A 21,967-nucleotide genomic window follows, 5' to 3' on the forward strand; every position below is an offset into this window, starting at 1 on the left:
CATAACTTTACCAGCTGACATCCTAGCAGACTCCTTAACCTCAGCTGTCTCAGAACAAAAAGAGCACCATGAGAGCAGACTGCCTGCCATATCTCACCTAAACACCTTCTGACTGGCTGGTAGCTCTGTACCCTATTAATAGTGCATACAGTAGTCAAGTAAACAAAAGTTGCTTTAAGCCAGTGAGAGTTCATTACTAACAGTGTTGTGTCTATGTTACAAAAATCAGTAAATATTTCACAGCAAAAAGACAGGACCTGAATAATTTCTCAGAATTATACTAATTATATTATTAGTAGCTAAGTATAAATGATCAATCAGACAATCAAACGCATTTATCTAATTCAGATTTTTCAGTAAGGTTTTATGTTGTTAATTTAAAGGCCTTATGGTGTGTGCACACCAAAAGCAAATTTAATTATTTTTGAATTAATTGAGTAGATTACATACAAAGTCAATGTTAAGACATGAATAGATACGCCGGGCGATGCAAATAACACGAATTGGGCATTACCATGAACGAGCAATATTCGCCTCAATCGCATCTTGTGAAAATTCGCATGATGCTTTGTCGCGCAAGCCAATCAGTGAAGAGCTTATTGACACGTCCGGTTTGACATGTCCAGTTGTATCAGTACAAGTACTTGAAACACAAATTCGCATCTGGCATTGCGAATGACACAAATTGGGTGATGCGCACAATATTTGTCTCAGTCCTGTTTTCTGAGCACACTGAAAAATTTCAACTTGCGCAGGAAATTTGCATGACACGTTATTGCACAAGCCAAATAGCAAAGAGCTTATTGACATGTCCGTTTTGACACGTCTGGTTGCATCAGGAAATGAAGAAGCGCATTATGTGAGTAACGGGATGTGAACGCGATGAATACAACTTCAGTTCAAAGATGAGAATAGACACAAATTTGCAACTGGCATCGTGAATGTCGCAAACCGGGCGATGCGACTGGTGCCAACGTGTGACATTCATCTCAATCCTGTTTTCTGATTCGCATCTGGCGACGAAAATTAAGCAAATTGGGCAACATAAATTACGTGACGTGCCTGCTACGAATACACAGTATTTCTCTCAATCGCACACAAAAAGCGAATTTAATTATTTGTTTAAGTAGATTACATACAAAGTCAATGTAAAGACATGAATAAACACAAATTCGGACCTGGAGATGCAAATGACGCAAATTCGGCAACTCGATTGCCGACAATTTATAGCCTTAATCATGTCTTCCAAGAAAGCTGAAAATTTTCAACTCAAGCAGGAAATTCGCATGGCATGTTGTCATGAATGCCAGTCAGTGAAGACGTCTGGTTTGACATCCGTATGTATTGAAAAATGGAAGAGAGCATTATAATATTTTTATTCGTGAAAAGCATCTTGCGAGTAATGTAGAGCAGTGGTTCTCCACTCCAATCCTCAGGGCCCACTGCTCTGCACATTTTGTAAGTTCCTGAATCTGACACACTCATTTCAGTTCATGGATCTTTCTCTTAACAAGCTGATGATCTGAATCAGGTGTGGTAAATGAGGGAGACATACAAAATGTGCAGAGCAGTGGGCCCTGAGGACTGGAGTTGAGAACCACTAATCTAGAGCGAATAACATGATGTGAACGTGATGCATACAAAGTCAATGCAAAAACACCAACAAACACGAATTATGGTTATTATTATTAACAAGTCCAGTTTGAAACGTCTTTTTCTAACAGAAAATGGAAGAGAGCATAATTGTGTTTTTATTTGTGAAAAACATCCCATGAGTAATCTAGAACAAGTACTCAGTGCATACAAAGTCAATTCAAAGACGTGAATAGACATTACATTTGCACCTGGCGACAAGACTGCCGCAATTGTGTGATATGTTTTTATTTGCAAAAACTTCAGGCAAGTAATCTACAGCGAGTAATGAGATGCGAACACGTCAATCCAAAGACACAAATAGACAAATTTGCACCTAATGACACAATTGCCACTAATGTGCAATATTCCCCTCAAATGTGTCATCCACAGAAGTTGAAAAATTTCAACTTGAGTGAGAAATATGCACGATATGTTGTCGCGAAAGCCAATGAGCGAATAGCTTATTGACACGTCCGGTTGTATCAGAAAAAGTTTTTTATTGTTTTATTTACACAAGTGATGCAAAAAAACATCCCACGAGTAATATAGAGCAAGTAATGCGATGCAAATATTCACTTCACTTTGGGTGTGAACACACCATTATGGTGAATTCGCACCTGAAGATATGAATGACACAAACTGGGACGTTTATATCAGAAAATGGAGCATTGATACATTCCTATTCGCGAAAAGCATCCCACGATTAATCTAGAGCAAGTAATGTGATGCGAACATGATGCATATAAAGTCAACGCAAAGACGCAAATAGACACGAATTATGGTTTTTATTACTGACAAGTCCAGTTTGACACGTCCAGTTGTAACAGAAAATGGAAGAGAGCATTATTATGTTTTTATTTGTGTAAAACATCCCATGCGTAATCTAGAGTGAGTAAAGCAATGTGAATATTTGCTTCGCTTTTGGTGTGCACACACCATTAGCAATTTGTGTCGCAAATATTATAAAATAGGCTTTAAACTGTGAATTGCCACACTTAGAATGGAATACTAGTTTACTGCTATGCTATATAATGCATACTTTTATTGTAAGTGAAACAATAGACATTATTCTACTTTACACATTTAAAACTATTATGCTAGTGTCATATGATCTTGTCACTTTGCATGTTTTTTTTATTTTTTATTTCTGGTTCATTCATCGCACTAGAAATATAAGGTTAAGTCGAGCAAAATGCAGCGTATCTGTTCTATGGCTGAATTCAGAACAGTACACTAGCATTCTACACATACTATTTCAGATATATCTTTTACATGGTAGAAGTATTAAGATTAGTATGCTAGTATGCTATTCCAAACTCAGCATTTGCATACTGTGTAATGCATGTCATTTCATAGACTGTGTGTGTGTTTTTTTAGTAGGCAGTATTTAGTGCACACTGTGCATTATAAGCAGTATGTTTGGAAAACCTGTTTGGAAACAATTATTAGACGTACAAATATAGCTTTCGCAAACTTCTATATTAAAGTGCTGACAATCATTAATATATTCAAACATACAAAAGGAAATTAGCAGGTCTGTTTCTGTGGCCTAAATTCACAGCATCAGAAAGTCTAATTAGAGCCTCTGAGTTCTTGGATGCTGTTCATTGTTGTGAAACAAAAAGATAACTTCAAAAGCTTCAGAGGTTGCCAGCATGGATTCTTGCCAGAGGCTCATTATTAATAGATCTTACTGGCTGCTTCACACAATTAAAACAGCTGCTGATAGTGTCAGATAAATCTATCTGCGCTCGTGCAGCAGGAAAGAGAAAAAGAGACCAAAATTGGCTTTTTTTCAGATTCCACAAATCTATAATACTTGGGCTTGAGAAAATCATTCCCTTACATCAAGTTAATCCACAATCAGATCAAGGCTGAACTTCTTTATTATGTGAAGCAATAGCAGTCTCAGATCAGGGTGAAAGATACTGACTGCTACACTGAAAAAAAAAAAAAACTTTTTTCTTGTTCTCAATAAAAATACACCGTTCAGAAGTTTGAGGTTATTAGGTTTTTTAAAGTTTTTTTTGTTTTTTTTTTATGCAGCGAAGTTTTATTGAATTTGATAAAGAGTGACCCCAAAACTGCATTAAAAAAGACTTTCAAAAATCTATCTTGAATTAAGCCTATTTTTCTGAACTAGAAAATTGTTTCTCTTGTATTAACATTAATGTGACATCATTTAGTGAGGTCTAACACAATTTGCACAGTTGGGTAGGAAAAAAATCTGGAAAACAAGGTAAAATACTGATTAAACTGATGCTGATTTTGCAGTATAAGCTTCTGACTCACCCACACTCCCCTGTATAGTTATAGTGGCAGCTACAACAACACAATTAATGTAATTTGTTCACACTGTTGAGTACAAGACTGACACTGTTTTCATTTCAAAGGCATCTCTCTCATTACAGGCTGAGAGCCCAGTATTTTCTGTGTTAAAGCTTCATCAGCTCAGTTCCCGCAGGTCCCATGAGCTCTGAAATGATACTACACTCCCAATTAGGAAGACTGTTTTGGGAAACAGGGGAGAACCCTGCATCACAGATGAGAGTATCATCAGACTTGTATGTTAATGCATGTTATATTGGGAGAGAATTCCCCATCTGAGGGATGCAGTGATATGACCGATTTATATGATAGCAGTTAATCACAATAACAATCACAACAAATATATACAAAATTGCTGACCAACCAAAACTAAAATCTTTTAATTGAATTACATTTTTAATTCTATTTTTTATTTAATTCAATTACAGTCAAGGCCAAAAATATGGGCACCCTTGCAACTCTGTCAGAAAATGCAGCACTTCTCTTAGAAAATTGTTCCAATTGCAAATGTTTTGGTATTCACATGCTTATTGTTTTTGTTTGCACTGCAACAACACAAAAAAACAAAGAAAAGTCGAACTTGATAAAATTTCACACAGAACTCAAAAATGGACTGGACAAAATTATTGGCACCTTGTCAAAATTGTAAAAAATAATTGCTTTTCAAGCATGTGATGCTCCTGTAATATGTATTTAGACACATCTGTGGCAAGTAACAGGTGTGGGCAATATAGTAATCACACTTGCAGCCAGTTAAAATGGAGAAAATCTGACTCAATCTTTGTGTTGTGTGTCACACTGAGCATGGAGAAAAGAAAGAAGTATAAAGAGTTGTCTGTGGATTTGAGAGAAAAATTGTGGAAAAACACGGACAATCTCAAGGCTACAAGTCTATCTCCAGAGATCTTAATATTCCTGAGTCCAGTGTGCGCAATATCATCAAGAGGTTTACAGCCCATGGCAATGTAGCTAACCTCCCTGGATGTGGACGGAAGAGAAAAATTAATGAAAAATTACAACGAAGGATTGTTCGAATGGTGGATAAAGAACCCCGATTAACTTTCAAACAAATTCAAGCTGATCTTCAAACACAGGGTACAACACTGTCAGCTTGCACTATACATCGCCATCTGAATGAAAAGGGACGCTATGGTAGGAGACCCAGGAGGATACCACTGCTGACACAAAGGCATAAAAAAGCAAGACTGGAGTTTGTCCAAACTTATGTGCAAAACCAAAATCCTTCTGGGAGAATGCACTGTGGACAGATGAGACAAAAGTAGAGCTTTTTGGTAAAGGACATCATAGCTCTGTTTACAGAAAAAACGAGGCCTTCAAAGAAAAGAACACAGTCCCTACAGTCAAACATGGTGGAGGTTTAAAGATGTTTTGGGGTTGCTTAGAACACCTGTGGAGAGTTCTCAAAACAGCAGTTGGGAGAAGGCATCCTTCAAATCTGAATGACCTGGAGCAGTTTGCAAAAGAAGAGCGGTCCAAAATTCCAGTAGAGAGGTGTAAGAAACTCTTTCATGGTTACAGGAAGCGACTGATTTCAGTTTTTTTTTTCCAAAGGGGGTGCTACCAAACATTAAGTTTTGTCCAGTGCATTTTTTGGGTTCTGTGTGGAATTGTATCAGATTTGACTTTTCTTTTGTTTTTTTGTGTTGTTCCAATGCAAACAACAAAAAATGAATACACATGTGAGTACCAAAACATTTGCAACTGCAATTTTCGGCCATGACTGTATATGGCACTGCCTTTTTTGGATAATTAAGTGAACTGAACACTTTAGCAGACACAATCAAAGAAAAAATAAGCAAAATCTGCACTGAAAATCAAAACTACATACAATAACTATATATAAAAACCAAACTATTACACTAAAACTTTTACATTTGATTGCACAAGTCATTTTCAATATGATAGTCCAAGGTCTTTAAAACCCCATATTCCAGATCAAGAGTTTTATTATTCTAAAAGCTGTTATGAAAAGATGTGACAAATAAAGCCATGGAGAAAAAATGACAGAAGCTGGCCTTCAAAAAACCTGGCAACGGTGTCAAAGTGACACATTTTCGGCCGGGCAGAGTCCCAAGCAGACAGATTTCTCATTGTATTCCACTCAAGCGCTCAGTTCACAGAGCAGCGCCTCTACAAAGCTGCCAGTCACATATATTGTGCCACTCCTGCAATGTAGAAAGCAAGGCTTCCCGCGTGGGCGACAATCTCATCAGAGATGCTCTCGTGCTATAGGAGGCAAAGAAACACGTCTAGAGGTTCGATCATGTACATCACGTTAGAAAAATCTTAACGTACCAAACCTCAGAACTAGCATAGGAGATCGATACCGAGGGAAGTGAGGGGAACTCCAGTGGGAAATAATTAACATGAGAGCGGGGAGCTAATGTGAGCGTTCTAAGAGCAATGCTGTCATGTTTGAAGACTTTTCTAATTTAAAGTAGAAACCAAATAAAAACTGTGTGGAACGGTAACTTTGCGATTAAAAGAGGGCTTATATGTTGCAATAACAGATATGGGCTTATCAGTGGGAATTGCTCATATCGATTTCAAGAGTAGAGTTGTTGGTGTTGCTGTTAATAACAGCAAAGATGTAAACAAATTTGCTGAAATGAATGCTTATTTCAACAATATGTGAGTTTTTTTTACCTTGAAATATGAGTGTCAAACTCAATCTGATGGCTCATAAGGCAAATGACTACTGTTTTTCCACATGCAAGTTTCTTTTGTAAGTTTGGGGAGTGGGTACGAAATTCCGCGAAATTGGCGAATTGCTTTATGGCAGGAACAAATGCACGACAGTGAATTGCGCTCACTTAACTGCAGGAGGCTCCAAAGTCGCAAAAATACACAAAACTATGTACAGTTGCTTTAATATACACTCAAAATTAATATTAAAATGATACATTACAATAATTTGAGAAAGCTGTCCTCTAGCATTTACATTAATCTCAATGGGAGTAGGTCAGCTGGCCTTTTAATACTGAAACTGATTATAGGAAAGTGCTTTTAGCTGTCCTTCAAAAAAAAAAAACATTATATTTATAGCAGATTTTTACTAATGAAATACTTGCGATTCATATGTTGCTATAAAATATTTGGCATCAGGGATTAGAAATGGGTCGACGAATAAAAACAAATGCACTACCAGTCAAACCAGTTTTTGAACAGTACGATTTTTTATGTTTTTTGAAGAAGTCTCTTCTGCTCACCAAGCCTGCATTTATTTGGTCCAAAGTACAGCAAAAACAGTAAAATGAAATATTTACTGTTTAAAATAACTGCCTTTTATTTGAATATATTTTAAAAATTTATTCATGTGATTTCAAAGCTGAATTATTCCAGTCGCATGATCCTTCAGAAATCATTCCTATTTTTTAATTTGCTGCTCAAAAACATTTGATTAATAGAAAGTTCAGAAGAACAGTATTTATCTGAAATAGAAATGTTGTAATATTATAACATGTAATATTGTAATATTATGTCTTTATCATCACTTTTGACCAATTTAGAGCATCCTTGCTAAATAAAAGTATTAATTTCTATAATTTCTTTCCCATAAAAAAAAATTATACTGACTCCAAGCTTTTGCATGGTATAGTGTATAACGTTACAAAAAGCTTTTTATTTTTAGATAAATGCTGATCTTTGGATCTTTCTATTCATCAAACAATCCTGAAAAAAACTTGATTCAACTGTTTTAAAACACTGATGATAATAATAATAAATGTTTCTTGAACTGCAAATCAGTATATCAGAATGATTTCTGAAGGATCATGTGACACTGAAGACTGGAGTAATGATGCTGAAAATTTAGCTTTGATTACAGGAATAAATTACATTTTATAATATATTTAAATAGAAAGCAGTTATTTTGAATAGTAAAATATTTCACAATATTACTGCCTTTGCTGTATTTTGGATCAAATAGATACAGGCCTGGTGAGCAGAAGAGACCTATTTAAAAAAAAAAATCTTACCGTTTAAAAACTTTTGACTGGTAGTGTTTGTGAAAACTATCAATCCAAAGACCAAATAATTTTTTACCACTGTCCAATCCATTACTCTTATTCCTACAATTCTGTCAAAAGTACATAAATATACACAAATAAAATGTTTTTGATTAAGTTATGATTTGAAAAAAATTGCATGTGAAAAAAAAATGATTGATGTCATATTCATTTCAAAGCTTATTAGTACAATGTGCTCTAAAACATTATTAACTATTCATTTATTTTATTTTAACATGTTGCCATTTCTTACGATCTGGATTCTAGACAATTGAAGTGATTCATAAAATTGAGCCAATTGAAGTGATTCATAAATGTGATTCACAAAATCTAAAAGATTATTAACCACCAATTCACCAGATAAAGTAAAATAGTTACACATTGTCATTACATGAAATGCCATAGACAGATTTAAGAAAAAATGCTCAGAATAAACTGTGTAAAAAATAATTTCAAATACCTGATTGCTTATGAATGAAACATCCATATGTCAATCGATCAAAAGTACAACCTTAGCAACAATCTTACATATGAATGCCACTCCTGTCAGAAAATGAAAAGTAAACACATAGATCTCACTGAGTGTCTCACTTTACTGATGTTTGTCATTCCAGCTGGAAAACATTAAAAGAAGCAACATTACAATTTTTCACTCTGCTCTCTAGGGATCCTGGCTGCCTCCGTGGGGATGGAGTAATTTATAAATGAGACTCATGGGAACTTCTGAACTTCAGTGTTTGGTCATGATGAAAAATCACTTTGAGCTAAATCACAGAGCTAATGAGATGCATGAGCTTTGCATAATTATGAAACATATGGTGGACTCCTGTTAAGCAAACTTGAAGGCAAGTCTTTCAAACCCCAGAGGGCAAACAAATGACCTGCAATTTAGTAAATATCAGCTACGGCTGGTAAATGGATGCATATGAAACGAATATTGACAAATTCATTACACTGAAGCCACGTCATGTCTAATTGTGATGACAGATGCTGACTCGTTGGATAGAGCCATACCCAATATCAATAGAATGTGCCCCTAAATGTGTTATTCTGTCTGCGTGTTAGCTATTGATAAACGAGGAGCATTAAATTGTTGAATGTGTTTAAAATAGTTAAACAGACACCATACTGAATGACATATCATACTGAATGACAGGCTTTGAACACAAATGGTTTGTTTTGCAGTACAAGGCTGTTTCAATTAGAAAACATCTCCAGGGGCAAAGCATAAAAAGTCCATTCACGTTACTGACAGCAAGTCTTTCTTCTTCTTTGGAAGATTTTTTCAAACAACCCACATTAAGACAGACATAATTTAATCAACTGCAGCACCACACTGATTGCTGTCAGGAAATAACTGTTGTTGTTATGCCTCACACATACACAAGTAAAATTCAAAAACCACCTTACCAGAAATTACGCAAAAGAAAACAGCAACACATATTTGAATAGTCGTATTATGGAGCTATGTTGCTCCGCCCCTTTTCAGCACTGTGCTCGTTGTCTTCTCTCCACAGCGTGAAGGTAAGGTTGTGTGAAATTATTAATGAACCGCTCGTTTTAAAATCTTCCCGGTCTGCTGACATTTGTTATGACATCTGCTTCAAACGTTACAATGAAAAAGAAAAACTTTGTTAACGCTAAAATATAAGTAAATCCACTTCACCAGCTAATTATTTAACAGAGATGCTATCCACCTTATTTTAATAGTGGGCGTGGTCATCCGCCTCAAACTGCATCCTGTTATTTCCCTATGGCGGCTAATGAACCGGAAGTCTCGCTTATAGGCTTACTTCTGCGTTTAAGGTGGATAGTGTTACCTTAAAAATGCAAGTACAAAGACAAGATTCTAAATATGGCTGTGCAATTGTTTTTGAAAATACACTGAAAAATAAACCTGAAACTGTATCCTGCTAGCACCAGAAACTGTTCAATTATGTGAGCAGTTTTCAAATGCATTTACATTTTTTACATTTACATTTGTTTGTTTCTCACGTTTCTCATGCATGGATAAAGTTTCTCATGCACGTTTCTCATGCATGCATAAAAATGCTTTGTACATTGACTGGCTGTTAGAGTTATTAGCTTGTGTTCACAAAAACTAATCTAATATGTTTGTTTACCTACTAATATAATTGTTGTTTACCCGTTAGTGTTCCACTGTACCATCTGCGGTAGGGCCTACACTTTGCATTTAGTTAGATTTTACAGGAATGCTAAGGAGTTACCAAAAAAGGAATAAAGCCTAATTGGAAAAACTTAAACTAAAATACATTTTCATGAATCTAAAACTGAAAAAAAGCCTGTCCCAGATAAGGGTATGAATATTTATGCAATGGAATAATTTAGGTTTTTTTATTTTTAATACATTTGCAAAGATGTTCTTTTTTTTTTTTTTTTTGGTGTATGGAGTGTAGATTTATGAGGAAAAAAAATAATTTAAAGCAGTTAAATTTTAAGGGGTTTGAATACTTTCCCAGGGCACTGTAAATACATAAATACACATCTTTAAAATTCAAAACTTGCATAATCTTGCTGACAGACAGTCCTGATTAAACGTAAATAATAATACTAAAAGTAACAGTCATTGAGTGAAAGCTGAAAAGTAAAAGGATAATATAAACAAACAAACAAATAAATACAAGGCTCCGAAAAAGGCAAAACATCATGATCCTGCTGACAGTTAGTTCCAACTAAAGGTGACAAGATGAATAAACTTTAAAATTAATTTAAAATTAAAAAATTCAATAGCCCTAGACAGATAATCCCAACTAGAAGCATAAAAGTAAACTAAAAATAACTGTCATACACTGAAATTGAAATTACGTTCATAGAAAAATGAAATACTGAGAATAAATGAATAAACAAACATACATGTGTACATGCATAACCTCAAAATTCAAAACTTCAGTAACCAGACAGTGCTCTGGGGATTTAACCATAGTTGCCTCAGCATTGGAGAGGAGAATGTAAAAAAATTACATGCTGCACCTTTAACAGCATTAAAAACACTATCAAACTGAAACATTATGTCTCTAACAGTGTACTAACCAACAAAACAGACCAGCTGTATAGTCATAATGACCTGCTCTTGATGTGAGTTCAACACATTGGTGCCAAACATATGGTGAACTCCATATGCTCAGCTTCCGTGACATTATCCAAACTGAAAACACTATTCCAGGACAGCCTAAATACGCTAACCCCCTGTGTGCAACTTCGTGACACCAGCGAATGTAGCGTAACATGATTTCTCCTCTAAATTACATTCTTTGAATATTGAATTCAATCATTTTTTTAATATTTTTAATCCTTGTTGTTGGTATCGAGTTACACTATGTTGCTATAGCACTCTTTTATATTGCTCCCGCAGAAGCTGTCACTGGCCGAATGGGAAGGATGTCATAACACGAGGAGGTGGAGAAAAGGCACCTACAGACCTTTCATTATCCATCCACAGTGCAGCTCTGGTCCAGAGTCATGACAGTGTCGGCAGTGCCGCCTCTGTGTGCTCTCGTAGCTGCCATCAGAAAGTCTTACCGCCCTCCTTCACTTTTCAAACAGCCCACAGGTCCTCAGCTTCACAAAGGACCCCGTGGATGGAGCACGACAGCCCCCGCAAACCTGTCTCCCTCATTCTAGCTACAGACAAGGAAAACATCTCAGAGTTGGTGTTCAGCCATGCCACTGAGTGAATCATACATGTCAAATATGACTATGAGTAAACAAGAATTACACATTTATCAGCTAATGTGACTCGAACTCTCTGAAACAGTTTGTATTTGTGTCAGATTTACACATAATGAAATAAAATGAAAGCATGATGAAATACATCAGTGGTACTGTGTGTGTATATGTATATATTAGATATATTAAGATTTTTAAAAGTGTTCACCAATGCTGCATTTATTTGATTACAAAGACAGTAAAAACTGTAATACTGTAAAATATTATTATAATTTAAAATAACTGCTTTCTATTTTAATGTATTTTAAAATGTAAATTATTCCTGTGATGACAAAGCTGACTTTTCAAAGCCATTACTTCAGTCTTCAGTGTCACATGATCCTTTAAAAATCAATTCTGCTGATTTGTTTACTAATTATTATTGGTGCTCAACTATTAGTACTAGTTCTTATTATTATTAATGCTGAAAACATTTTGCTGCTTAATGTGTTTGTGGCAACTGTGACACATTTTTGTCAGAATTTTTGAGGAATAGAGAGTTCAAAGTTCAAAGAATTTATTTGAAATGTTTTTTATAACATTATAAATGTTATGCATCCATGCTAAAAAATATATATAAATTTTGTTTTTTTATGTCCTATTTATTCCAATCTTTTTATAATATACATACATACACTTCATGTTTGTATGTATATTATACTTTATATTATAATTCTTTCTTTTATTTATTTAGGAGTGAAACATTATATCCAATAAGACAAAATATAGGGCGAGGCTTGATTTTATACATAAACAAATGATTAGATGGTAAAAAGTGGGCGTCGCCTAGAAGATCAGAGCGAATCAGAGCCAGAGCGAATGCAAATTTGCTAAAATAATTATAATATCTAAACATTATCGGTAACACTTTACAATAAGGTTCATTAGTTAACATTAGTTAATTGCATTACTTAAAATGAACTAAGAATGAACAATACTTCTTGAGCATTTTATAAATCTTAGTTGATGTTAATTTCAGCATTTAAGTTGTATTTGTTAACATTGTTGCATTGTGAACAAACAATGAATGACTGTATTTTTATTAACTAACATTCACAAAAATTAGTAAAATTCATTGTTCGTTCATGTTAGTTACAACATTAACTAATGTTAACAAATGACACCTTATTGTAAAGTGTTACCGCATTACCCACACTTAAAGTCTCTGCATATTAAGCTGAAAAATGAGAATGAGTATTTTAACACTGAACAAAAAAGACACACTTCGCCTTTAAGCAAATGTACTTCATTTTACCCAGTACTTGCTTATATAATTACATTCCAACACTATAATGTGAAGTGTGACACAATCCTCATTAGACAATTAAATGATTTAGAGAAGTCATCCCAGAATACAAGCAAGCATTGTACTATGTGACATTGCTCTACATTTTGCCTTTACTCTGATAATGAGAGGAAGCTAATTCCCACAATTCATTTTGAGAGATGTCACTGCACGCAAATTGTCTGACTAATCACAGCAATTTAACCACCAACCGCTGAATACAAATATAAATGGGCTTGAGATGCTTTTTAATATACTCACATTGGTTGATGGACTCTTAGGAGTGTTATTTGTTTATTTATTGTTTTATTTATCAGGGTCAGAAATTAACTTTCCCATTAAGGGGCAATACTTGGCCTTCCTGGAACTGATTTCCACAGGCATTTTTTACATTTATAAGAGCAATTTTTATAATCACCTTGTCTTTAATGTCAAATACTTTTTTAAACTGTTGTCAATAACAATAGACTGTTTACAATTCTCTAAATTATATCTAAATTAAACATGTAGAAACAAGAGCTCATATGGCTGCAATATTATGACAAAAATCATTATTGTAGATTATTGTTCTTTATTGTAATAATGAGTATTAATATGTTTTGTTTCGTTTTAGGCGCGTCATATTCTGGCTTTATAGACAAACATGTCGGTCCATGACGTTACCCAGGTCCAAGTCTAGCACAAGTTATGCAAAACTCCCATTATAATCACTGAAGCCACGAAATTAATATTTTACTTACATCGTAGCTGCTTTGCGTTGTTTATGTGTGAATTCGCGAGTGTGCGCATTCATCAACAACCATTTTCAGCGCTTACTAATCAAGCGCCTCTGATTGGCCAATGCATTCCTAAGTTCAACGGAAACGCGTTTGATTGGTTATAAGGTTCAGCGCTGCACAAAACGCCGCGTAAATGCAATCTGATTCAGTGTGAGAGAATAATTTCACGAATTGACACTTTTCATTCACTTTCACAATTCATTTTAATAGCAACAGCCGTAATACTTTGTTTAATTGTGCTTTGTCTTTAATTCACGGGGCATTTTTGTTCGTTTTGGTGGCATTTTGCCACAAACCTCTGAGCCTAATATAGTATATTATATAATATGTAGTTGCCACTGAGGAAAACAAAAAACAGAAATGCAAATATCATAAATAATAACAATACAAACACTACTACTAATAATTAATAATAATAAAAAGGAAAAATCATATATAATTTAATATAGTGTAGTATTATATTTATTAATAATAAATAATAATAATAAAATATTAATGATTTTAAGATATTATATAATCAAAATAACAAAAATAGCATTATATATTAATTATAGTATAAAAATACAATAATATACTGATCATTTCTGCATATTAGATAAATAATCTATATCAAGATATTAAAAATAAAATATAAAATGGAATAAAAACAATATCGGACAATGTCTTTCAGGTATAGATTGTCTCGTGGACATTAATGGGGTAGATGTATCTACACTGAAAGAGAAAGCAAAAAAGCAAACGCTTTGATGAATATTAAGTGCTGCCATCAGCATGTTTGGGGATGAATCATTTACAGCTGTCAGGCAACACTGTCTAAGAAATATGACTCACATTTAATTGGCATCTAGCTGGATTTATGACAATGAGAAGACACTAAGGCTTACTCACAAAGATATTAGACACAGAATGCTTTATTAAGGATCTTTCAACCAAACAGAAAGCCCACTCAATCATGATCAGTCTAGGAGTAACTGTCAGGATGTGTTCTCAGAGTATCTGCCTAAAGCGGATAGCACAAAGTCAGCTCAAATCATGGTTTTCCTCCCACAGTAATGAGATGCATTGGTTTTAGTGAGGTTTAGGATATGAAATATTACCATCAGAAACGAATCTGCATTTTGAATAAATAACATCTGAGGTGTTTGCAGTCATATTCTTTCACAGATACACTCTCCCTCTGAGCAAACTTATCACAGTCGTTCACACTTTTCTGAAAACTGCCAAAGCATTCTAAATGCTCAGAAAAAAACACACTTAAAAAATTATCAGTATTTGAAAATGCACAGAGGAACCGCACTAACCAATCTCCAGCCAACTGCTGCCGTTTGATCCAAAACCTCCTGAATAGTGAATGCTTGCTGTGAAACCGCTCCTCATGAATAGAGCAAAAAACAAAGGAAAGGCTGGAAAGGGTGTTATGCAGCTTAAATCGATGACACAAAGTACAGTTACATAATTAATGAGCTTCCTCCACGGCTTCGTTCACGTTAACATTTGAAGCAGGTGACAAAGTGGTCGCCGTCTCAGGAGACCTTCTACCTGTCAATAATCTGAGAGGAAAAAGTACAGTTCTAAATATCATTTCCTCATATGTATCGCTGATGGATAACACTTTCCGAATGGATAAATGGATTTTGCGCCAGATAACATTTTAATATTATTTGATGGATTAGATTTTTACATCTTCTTTGGGCCTCATGCAAAAAGTTGCCAGGCCATTACTCTGTGTTTGCCTAAGTGTCCTGAGTGCTTTTTAACAAAATGCTATCTTCATATTATATTAATTGATATACGCTATTAAGATATTTTACATTATATATTTTTAAATTTTACATTAACATTTATTTTATGCATTATTTTATATTATATTTTTACATTTTTTATTTAGATTTATATTTTATGTTATTATATGTATTAATTTAATATATATGACTTTACACTGTATTTTATTATATTATATTTAAATTATTTTAGAATTATTTAATTAATTATTAATTTTTGTATTTTTTAAATTATATTATATTATATTTATATTTTTTGATGTATTATGTTTGTTTAAGTAATATTTATATATTATTCTATATTATTTACACATCATATATTATTTTACATTGTTATATTATTATATATTTTACTTTTTTATTAATATTTATTTTTTGTTCATATTTTAATTCTTTATTATTTATTATTTTATTGTTTACCTCATATATTTTATTATCTTATCTTATATTACATATATTGTTATATTATATTTAAATGTTTTAATATTTATATTTATCTAATTATATTATGTCTAAATAATATTTATATATTATTTTATATAATTTTACACATCATATTATATTATTTACACAGCTATTTTAGATTATTATATATTTTACATTTTTATTAAGATTTATTTTTTATTTATATTTCATTTATGTATTATTTTATTTTATATTGTTTACCATCATGTAATTGTAATATACTATCTGTATTTGATACATTACATTAAATGATATTATTTTACTATATTATAATATTGTATCCAGAGCAATTACAAATCTAAAAGAATCTGCACACACATTATCATATTATATCATATTATATTTTTGTCAAACACACTAATATATTACTAAATTACTTAATATTAATATTTTTGTATTATTTTATATCATTAACATAATATTATATTCTTTTTTACTTTTTTATATTATTATTTTTTTTACTTTTTTATTCATATTTATTTTTAGTTATATTTCTTTTATGTATTATTTTATTTTATATATGTATTATTTTATACATAAAATTAAATGACATGACTATCATATAATTATCTTCTTATATATCATTTTATTTTATATTGTTTAAAATATTATATTATTTTAGTATAATATTATATTATATATTATTTTACACTGTATTTTATTACTTTTTATTAATTCTAATTTTATTCATATATTGTTTACCATCATGTAATGTTACCACCAATTGTAATATATTATCTTACATTATATTTTATTTTATATTATTTGATATATTATATTATTTTATTATATTATACTCAATGCAATTTTAAAAAAAATCACAAAACTGCATAAACAATATTTTTGTCTCTGATTTATTGTACATTTATTACAATTTATTTTAAATATTTTGAATATTGTAATTTAATATTCTTCTTAATGCAAAATGTAGTCTTCCCTTAGCCAGAAAGTTCAGTCCAATGCATTGAATGAGACAGATCTGTATAGCTTTTCTTGCTGAGGTCAGCAAGCATAGGTTGCTCTGACATGAGGAGAGTAAATTCAAACCTTCCCATCAGGAAGATAGAATAATTTCCTGTCACTCAACATTCAGATGATGAACCAACATTTTAAAGCCACACTCAAGGTCATTTTTCCTCATTAGAAATGTATTACACATAATGAACCAAACAGAAATTTTGTAAATATGTTTGAAAGCATATCGCTGACCTATAAAACGGTTGTATTTCAAATCACGCAAAGTTGAGCCAAATTACTATTCACTTTATCACAGCAATCACTCTGTTATTGATCACTTATGAAATTAATTATTCGTGGCTAAGAACATCATTAAGTGAGAACATTAGGGAAAGCAAAAACAAAATATTGAAATTTTATCTTTAAATGAATAGATGTGTGGTGTTCAATAATATCTGCACACTAATTGCACATTGAATTTCATCAGTGCAGTAGTTATATAAAAAAACTAATTACAGGAATGCTGCAGAACATTAGTTTTCAGATGTGAAGGGGGAAATACAATGCAAAAGAAACTAATTACTCCTGGTGTTTCTTATCTGCTGGAAACAGAGCTGTATTCACAGTCCCACTCACTTCATAGACCCTTGCTAATATAATACAAAAACAATGATTAATAGAATTTACACATTGCATTTTTCTATAATATCTCTTATCTTATTATATTGACGGTCATAGCATCATGCACCTACTTAATCGTTGCTGTTTTTATTCCCAAACACAAACGCAGAAACTACAATAACATTTAGTCACAGTGACATTTCTGACATGTCAGCAGTTCTCTGGCCGTTTATCGCCATCGCTCTACGCACGCAGGTTGCTCTTTATGGTTGTGGCACCAGGCAGAATATATGCAAATGAGCTGGAAACTACAAAGAGAGGGAGTGATTTGATTATGTTTCAGTTAAAGATGCATCACATGAGTCATCTGCAACCAAAGAGGAGAAACGCTGCTCCTTCACACTCCCTTACACTCTAACAACCTTCTAGAATAGGCTCTTACATAAACATTTCAGAAATAAGCGTCGTTCGCTAGGTGATCATGCTTATCAGTGCAGCATGAATTACTGTGCAAACACTGACCAGGAGCAACAGTATCAAGAGATTGGGTTTCCCGGCAAGGAGTACAGACGAGAATATAATCTTTATTTGAAAGAGACGTGGAAATAATATTTATATGGGTGAAACCTATCAAGAACATGTGAACTGTTATATTTCACCCCCAATTCAAAACTGTTACAGGACCTTTCACATCAAAACAATTAAGCAATATTGTAATTTCCATAATGGAAAAATAATCCTATATTATAAATTATGTTTATATCAAACGCTGTTATAATATTATTTTATTTCATTATTGTATTCATGAACACTCTGGTTTGTACACTGTAAAATCTAATTAGTTGGGCTTACTTAAAAAAAGCATGCAAACCGATTGCCTTAAAAAAACTAAGTAAAGTGAAATAGGAATAGTATGTTGTAGTGACAAATGCTTAGTTAGTATAGTTTACTTACACAAGAGTTCTAGTAACTAAAACAGAACCGTAGTGGGTACTTAATCATTTACTTTAGGCTTACACTTGACTTAGTATAGCTACTCACTGACTCCCAGAGTGCACTGCGGCATGAATAAATTATGCAATTGGTTTGTTTTACTGTTGTTGTTTTTATTTGCTAATTTTATTTACTGACTTCTGTCAGTAGTAACACAACAAAAAGAGAAAATAAAATAATATAATGGTTATTGTCACAATTAATAAAAATAAATAAAATTGAATTGTTACCATTGTTGCGATTCACGTGCTGAATGTTGAAGTCTTTGACTTGAGCACATTACCACAAATATTAAAGGACTGTCTCAACCCAATAAAGTTTCTCAAGGTGTTTATGAAGAACAATAAAATTGTGAAAGATCATTAATAAATATAAAAAATACATTCGCTAAAGAATTAAAAGATTTAGCAAATCAAAATATCAGAATTAGAAGGTTACTTTCTAAAAGCAACCAACTTATTACTTTTCTTCCCTTGAAATCAAAAAATTGTGACTTCATGTTGCATTGCTGCATCAATAGGAAGAAAATTATAATAAGAAAAGCAAAGTTCCAAGTGCCCAACCAAACGGAACATTAATCACTATAATGGTAAGTAAAAAATAAATAAATAAATAAATAAAATAAGATACACAAACAACATTTTACGAAAATCAACATCAATTTATGAAGTCAGCTTGTGATGTTCTCTCAAATATATAGTTGTACTGAAACAACATTCAAGATGACTTTGGGAAATGACTGAAGGTAACTAGTGAAAAATAACTGCAGATTAACATTTGCCACCTCAAAAAAAATTATTTTCTTCTTCTTCTGTTGTTATTTCGCAAATTAACAACATATTAGTGCACTGCTGCCTCTCACTGGTTTATTAATGTCATTGGTTCCTTTGTGGCTACTTGAATATTTTAAGTAAGCGTCACTCAAAGTAGTAAGTAAACTGTTTTACTTAAAAGTAGCTGTAACTTAATAAAACCTAGTAAGTATAGCAACTAAGTAGCAACTAAGTAAAGATAACTAATTATATCTAAGTAAGGTAAACTATTGGATTTTACAGTGTATAGCATAAATAGTTTTACAGTTTACTGCACTTTGTTATTCTTCCTGTTATTTACCTATAGAAGCTAATGAATCCGAAGTCTAGCCCATTCACTACAGAGGGTTTGCACTTACATCATGGTTTGGTCAGTTACCTGGATGCGTGGCCATATTGGTGATACTTGGATGTAAACAACAGCATGGATTGTATGGTTAATGTACTATTTAATACATTGTTCTCCTAATTTATGCCGTTTTAACCACTGAAAAAACGTATGGAAGCTGCTAAATCATATAGAGAAGGACTTAGTAAGCAGGAAAGGGCACAATATTTTGACAAACTAAAGTTAATATGTGGTAAAGATACATGTGAGCAATATTAATTAAGATTTATTTAACATTTCACCTACCTGACTGGAAATGATAAGAACAAACACGAATGTTGTCAAGATTCTTGCCCTGGAAATCTTCAGGTTCAGTTTGGCCAACCACAAACGCCTTTTGTTCCTCTTTTGCACTCTTCTCTTTGATTTGTTATAACTTTTGACAGTCTGTAAGGACTGCAAATGTTTTTCCTGGTCCGACCGATTAGTACAGCCCAAAACAAAACAATAATTGACCATTCTCAGCAGCAATAATCAGCAAAATATGTGAGTTTTGTTCAGTTCAGTGGGATTGTTTACATTCAGTGCCGCCAATATGGCCGATTGATGACGCGTTGTGAAAACACTCTATAAAAAGATTATTTCTATGTTGAAATATCTAGATATAATGGAAATATTTGTCACACTAACATTGATTTAGGAATTAAATTTGTATCACAGTGATGTTTTGCAATTATTTATTTTGATTAACTGTGGCATGAAAACAGCAAACATGCTGTAAGGTCTTTAGTCACATGACAACAAAATAACGTCTTTCATGTTGGTTTGTTAACACTGACTTGGCGGTTTTTAACGGTTTTTTAATATGTTATTTTAAAAGAAAATACAATATTTTAAAAGGAAACGTCTTCACTTATTATTTTTTTTAAATATATTTTTTAAATATTTTTCCAAACTATCATTTCGTTCTTTTTTAGCTTTTTAATACGACTTTTTTTAATATAACAAAACACAATTATAGCCTCTAGACGTTTTGTTTTAATGCCTACAGTAATGTAAAAATGACTTTTAAACGTTGGTTTTCGAATCATTTTGTATAAACTATTTTTGAAAAACTGTTTCTGAAAAGATCCGGACAGCGTTCGTCACGTCATTGACTCTTATGCAGATATTTGTGTAGGATGGATAAAGAGTCTCATTAAGGTTTCTTACACATTATCGCGGCTCTTCCAACCTTTAAACAAGAATTAAACGTCCAGAGCTCTTTCCATCTCCACAGCGAATTCACATGACTTCAAGACAGTTGTCAGCTTCAGTTGCGCGACTGAACAACACAAATATCGAACTCAGCTATAACCTTTAAGAAGAAGTTGAAAACGACAGCCTTTTGGAAAAGCCCTACTTCAATTAATCAGTGAGTCACTGGAAAGCACTGCAGTAGTAACTGGTGTAACGGAACGAAGCAGATGGAGGGATACGGACAGCTCCTCTGAAAGTATGAATGAAAACCGAGGCGAATCAATGCGAGCAACACCTGTGCTGAAAAAGCACGTGTATTAATGCACTTTGACGGATAAATGAGTTGAAACAAGCTTAGATGCAGTTCAAAATAGAATAGTGGTCGCGTGCACGGATTTGTATTATCTCGCACGTGCACGCGCTCCTTTGCTGCGGCTCTAGTTCACACAGATGTGTAAAATACAGCATCAAAACCGTTTTATCCCCAGTCTGTATTTAGTCTTTGCTCATGCAAAACATAAACATGCTGTTTAGCATCGTTTACCAGCTCCGTTGTCATGTTCTGCTGTGTGGTGGCAATCATGTTTGCAGGATTCGGCACCCCAATTCAGCACGGATCCAGCTCCTAATGCAGTTCACTGCTCTTCCAGCACTTGAAAGCCTTGTTTGAGTTCGTGCTGCAAGTTGCTCTACACACCCCACTGGCGGATCCCTTTAATAGGATGGTGTAAAGTTGGCCATCCCTCTTCCTCTCTCTCTCTCTCTCTCTCTCACACAGTTACAGTGTCGATGCCTATTGAACAACTAGGATATTAATCAAGACAGCACGCGGCTTCTGGCTTCTGCCCCTTTTTTAATTTGTCTAAGGCATCAGTCACACTGTACATGCTTGATTAACAGTGAGCTGAGATAGACAGATGGATAGATAGATAGATATATAGAATGATAGATTGAGAGTAGCTTAAAAAGGGAAAGCCACTGTCAGACATA

The 21,967-nt window shown here is 33.3% G+C and overlaps 1 protein-coding gene across 3 annotated transcripts in view; it reads right to left on the minus strand.

The window, feature by feature from the left end:
* Positions 1 to 21,690, minus strand: part of LOC127154611 (inactive dipeptidyl peptidase 10) — a 70,775-nt gene extending 49,085 nt beyond the window's left edge. For 2 of the 3 annotated variants that reach the window (XM_051096248.1, XM_051096247.1), the window contains exon 1: positions 21,522 to 21,690. In XM_051096248.1, coding sequence (XP_050952205.1) covers positions 21,522 to 21,560 — 39 coding nt within the window. In that variant the 5' untranslated portion in view covers positions 21,561 to 21,690. Of the gene's footprint in view, positions 1 to 15,082; positions 15,323 to 21,521 lie in introns of those variants that run through there. The other variant, XM_051096249.1, reaches the window with a different exon arrangement.
* Positions 21,691 to 21,967: the final 277 nt, after the last annotated feature.

The sequence above is a fragment of the Labeo rohita genome, chromosome 23 (assembly GCF_022985175.1).
Source record: "Labeo rohita strain BAU-BD-2019 chromosome 23, IGBB_LRoh.1.0, whole genome shotgun sequence".
In the NCBI taxonomy this organism is placed as follows: Eukaryota; Metazoa; Chordata; class Actinopteri; order Cypriniformes; family Cyprinidae; genus Labeo; species Labeo rohita.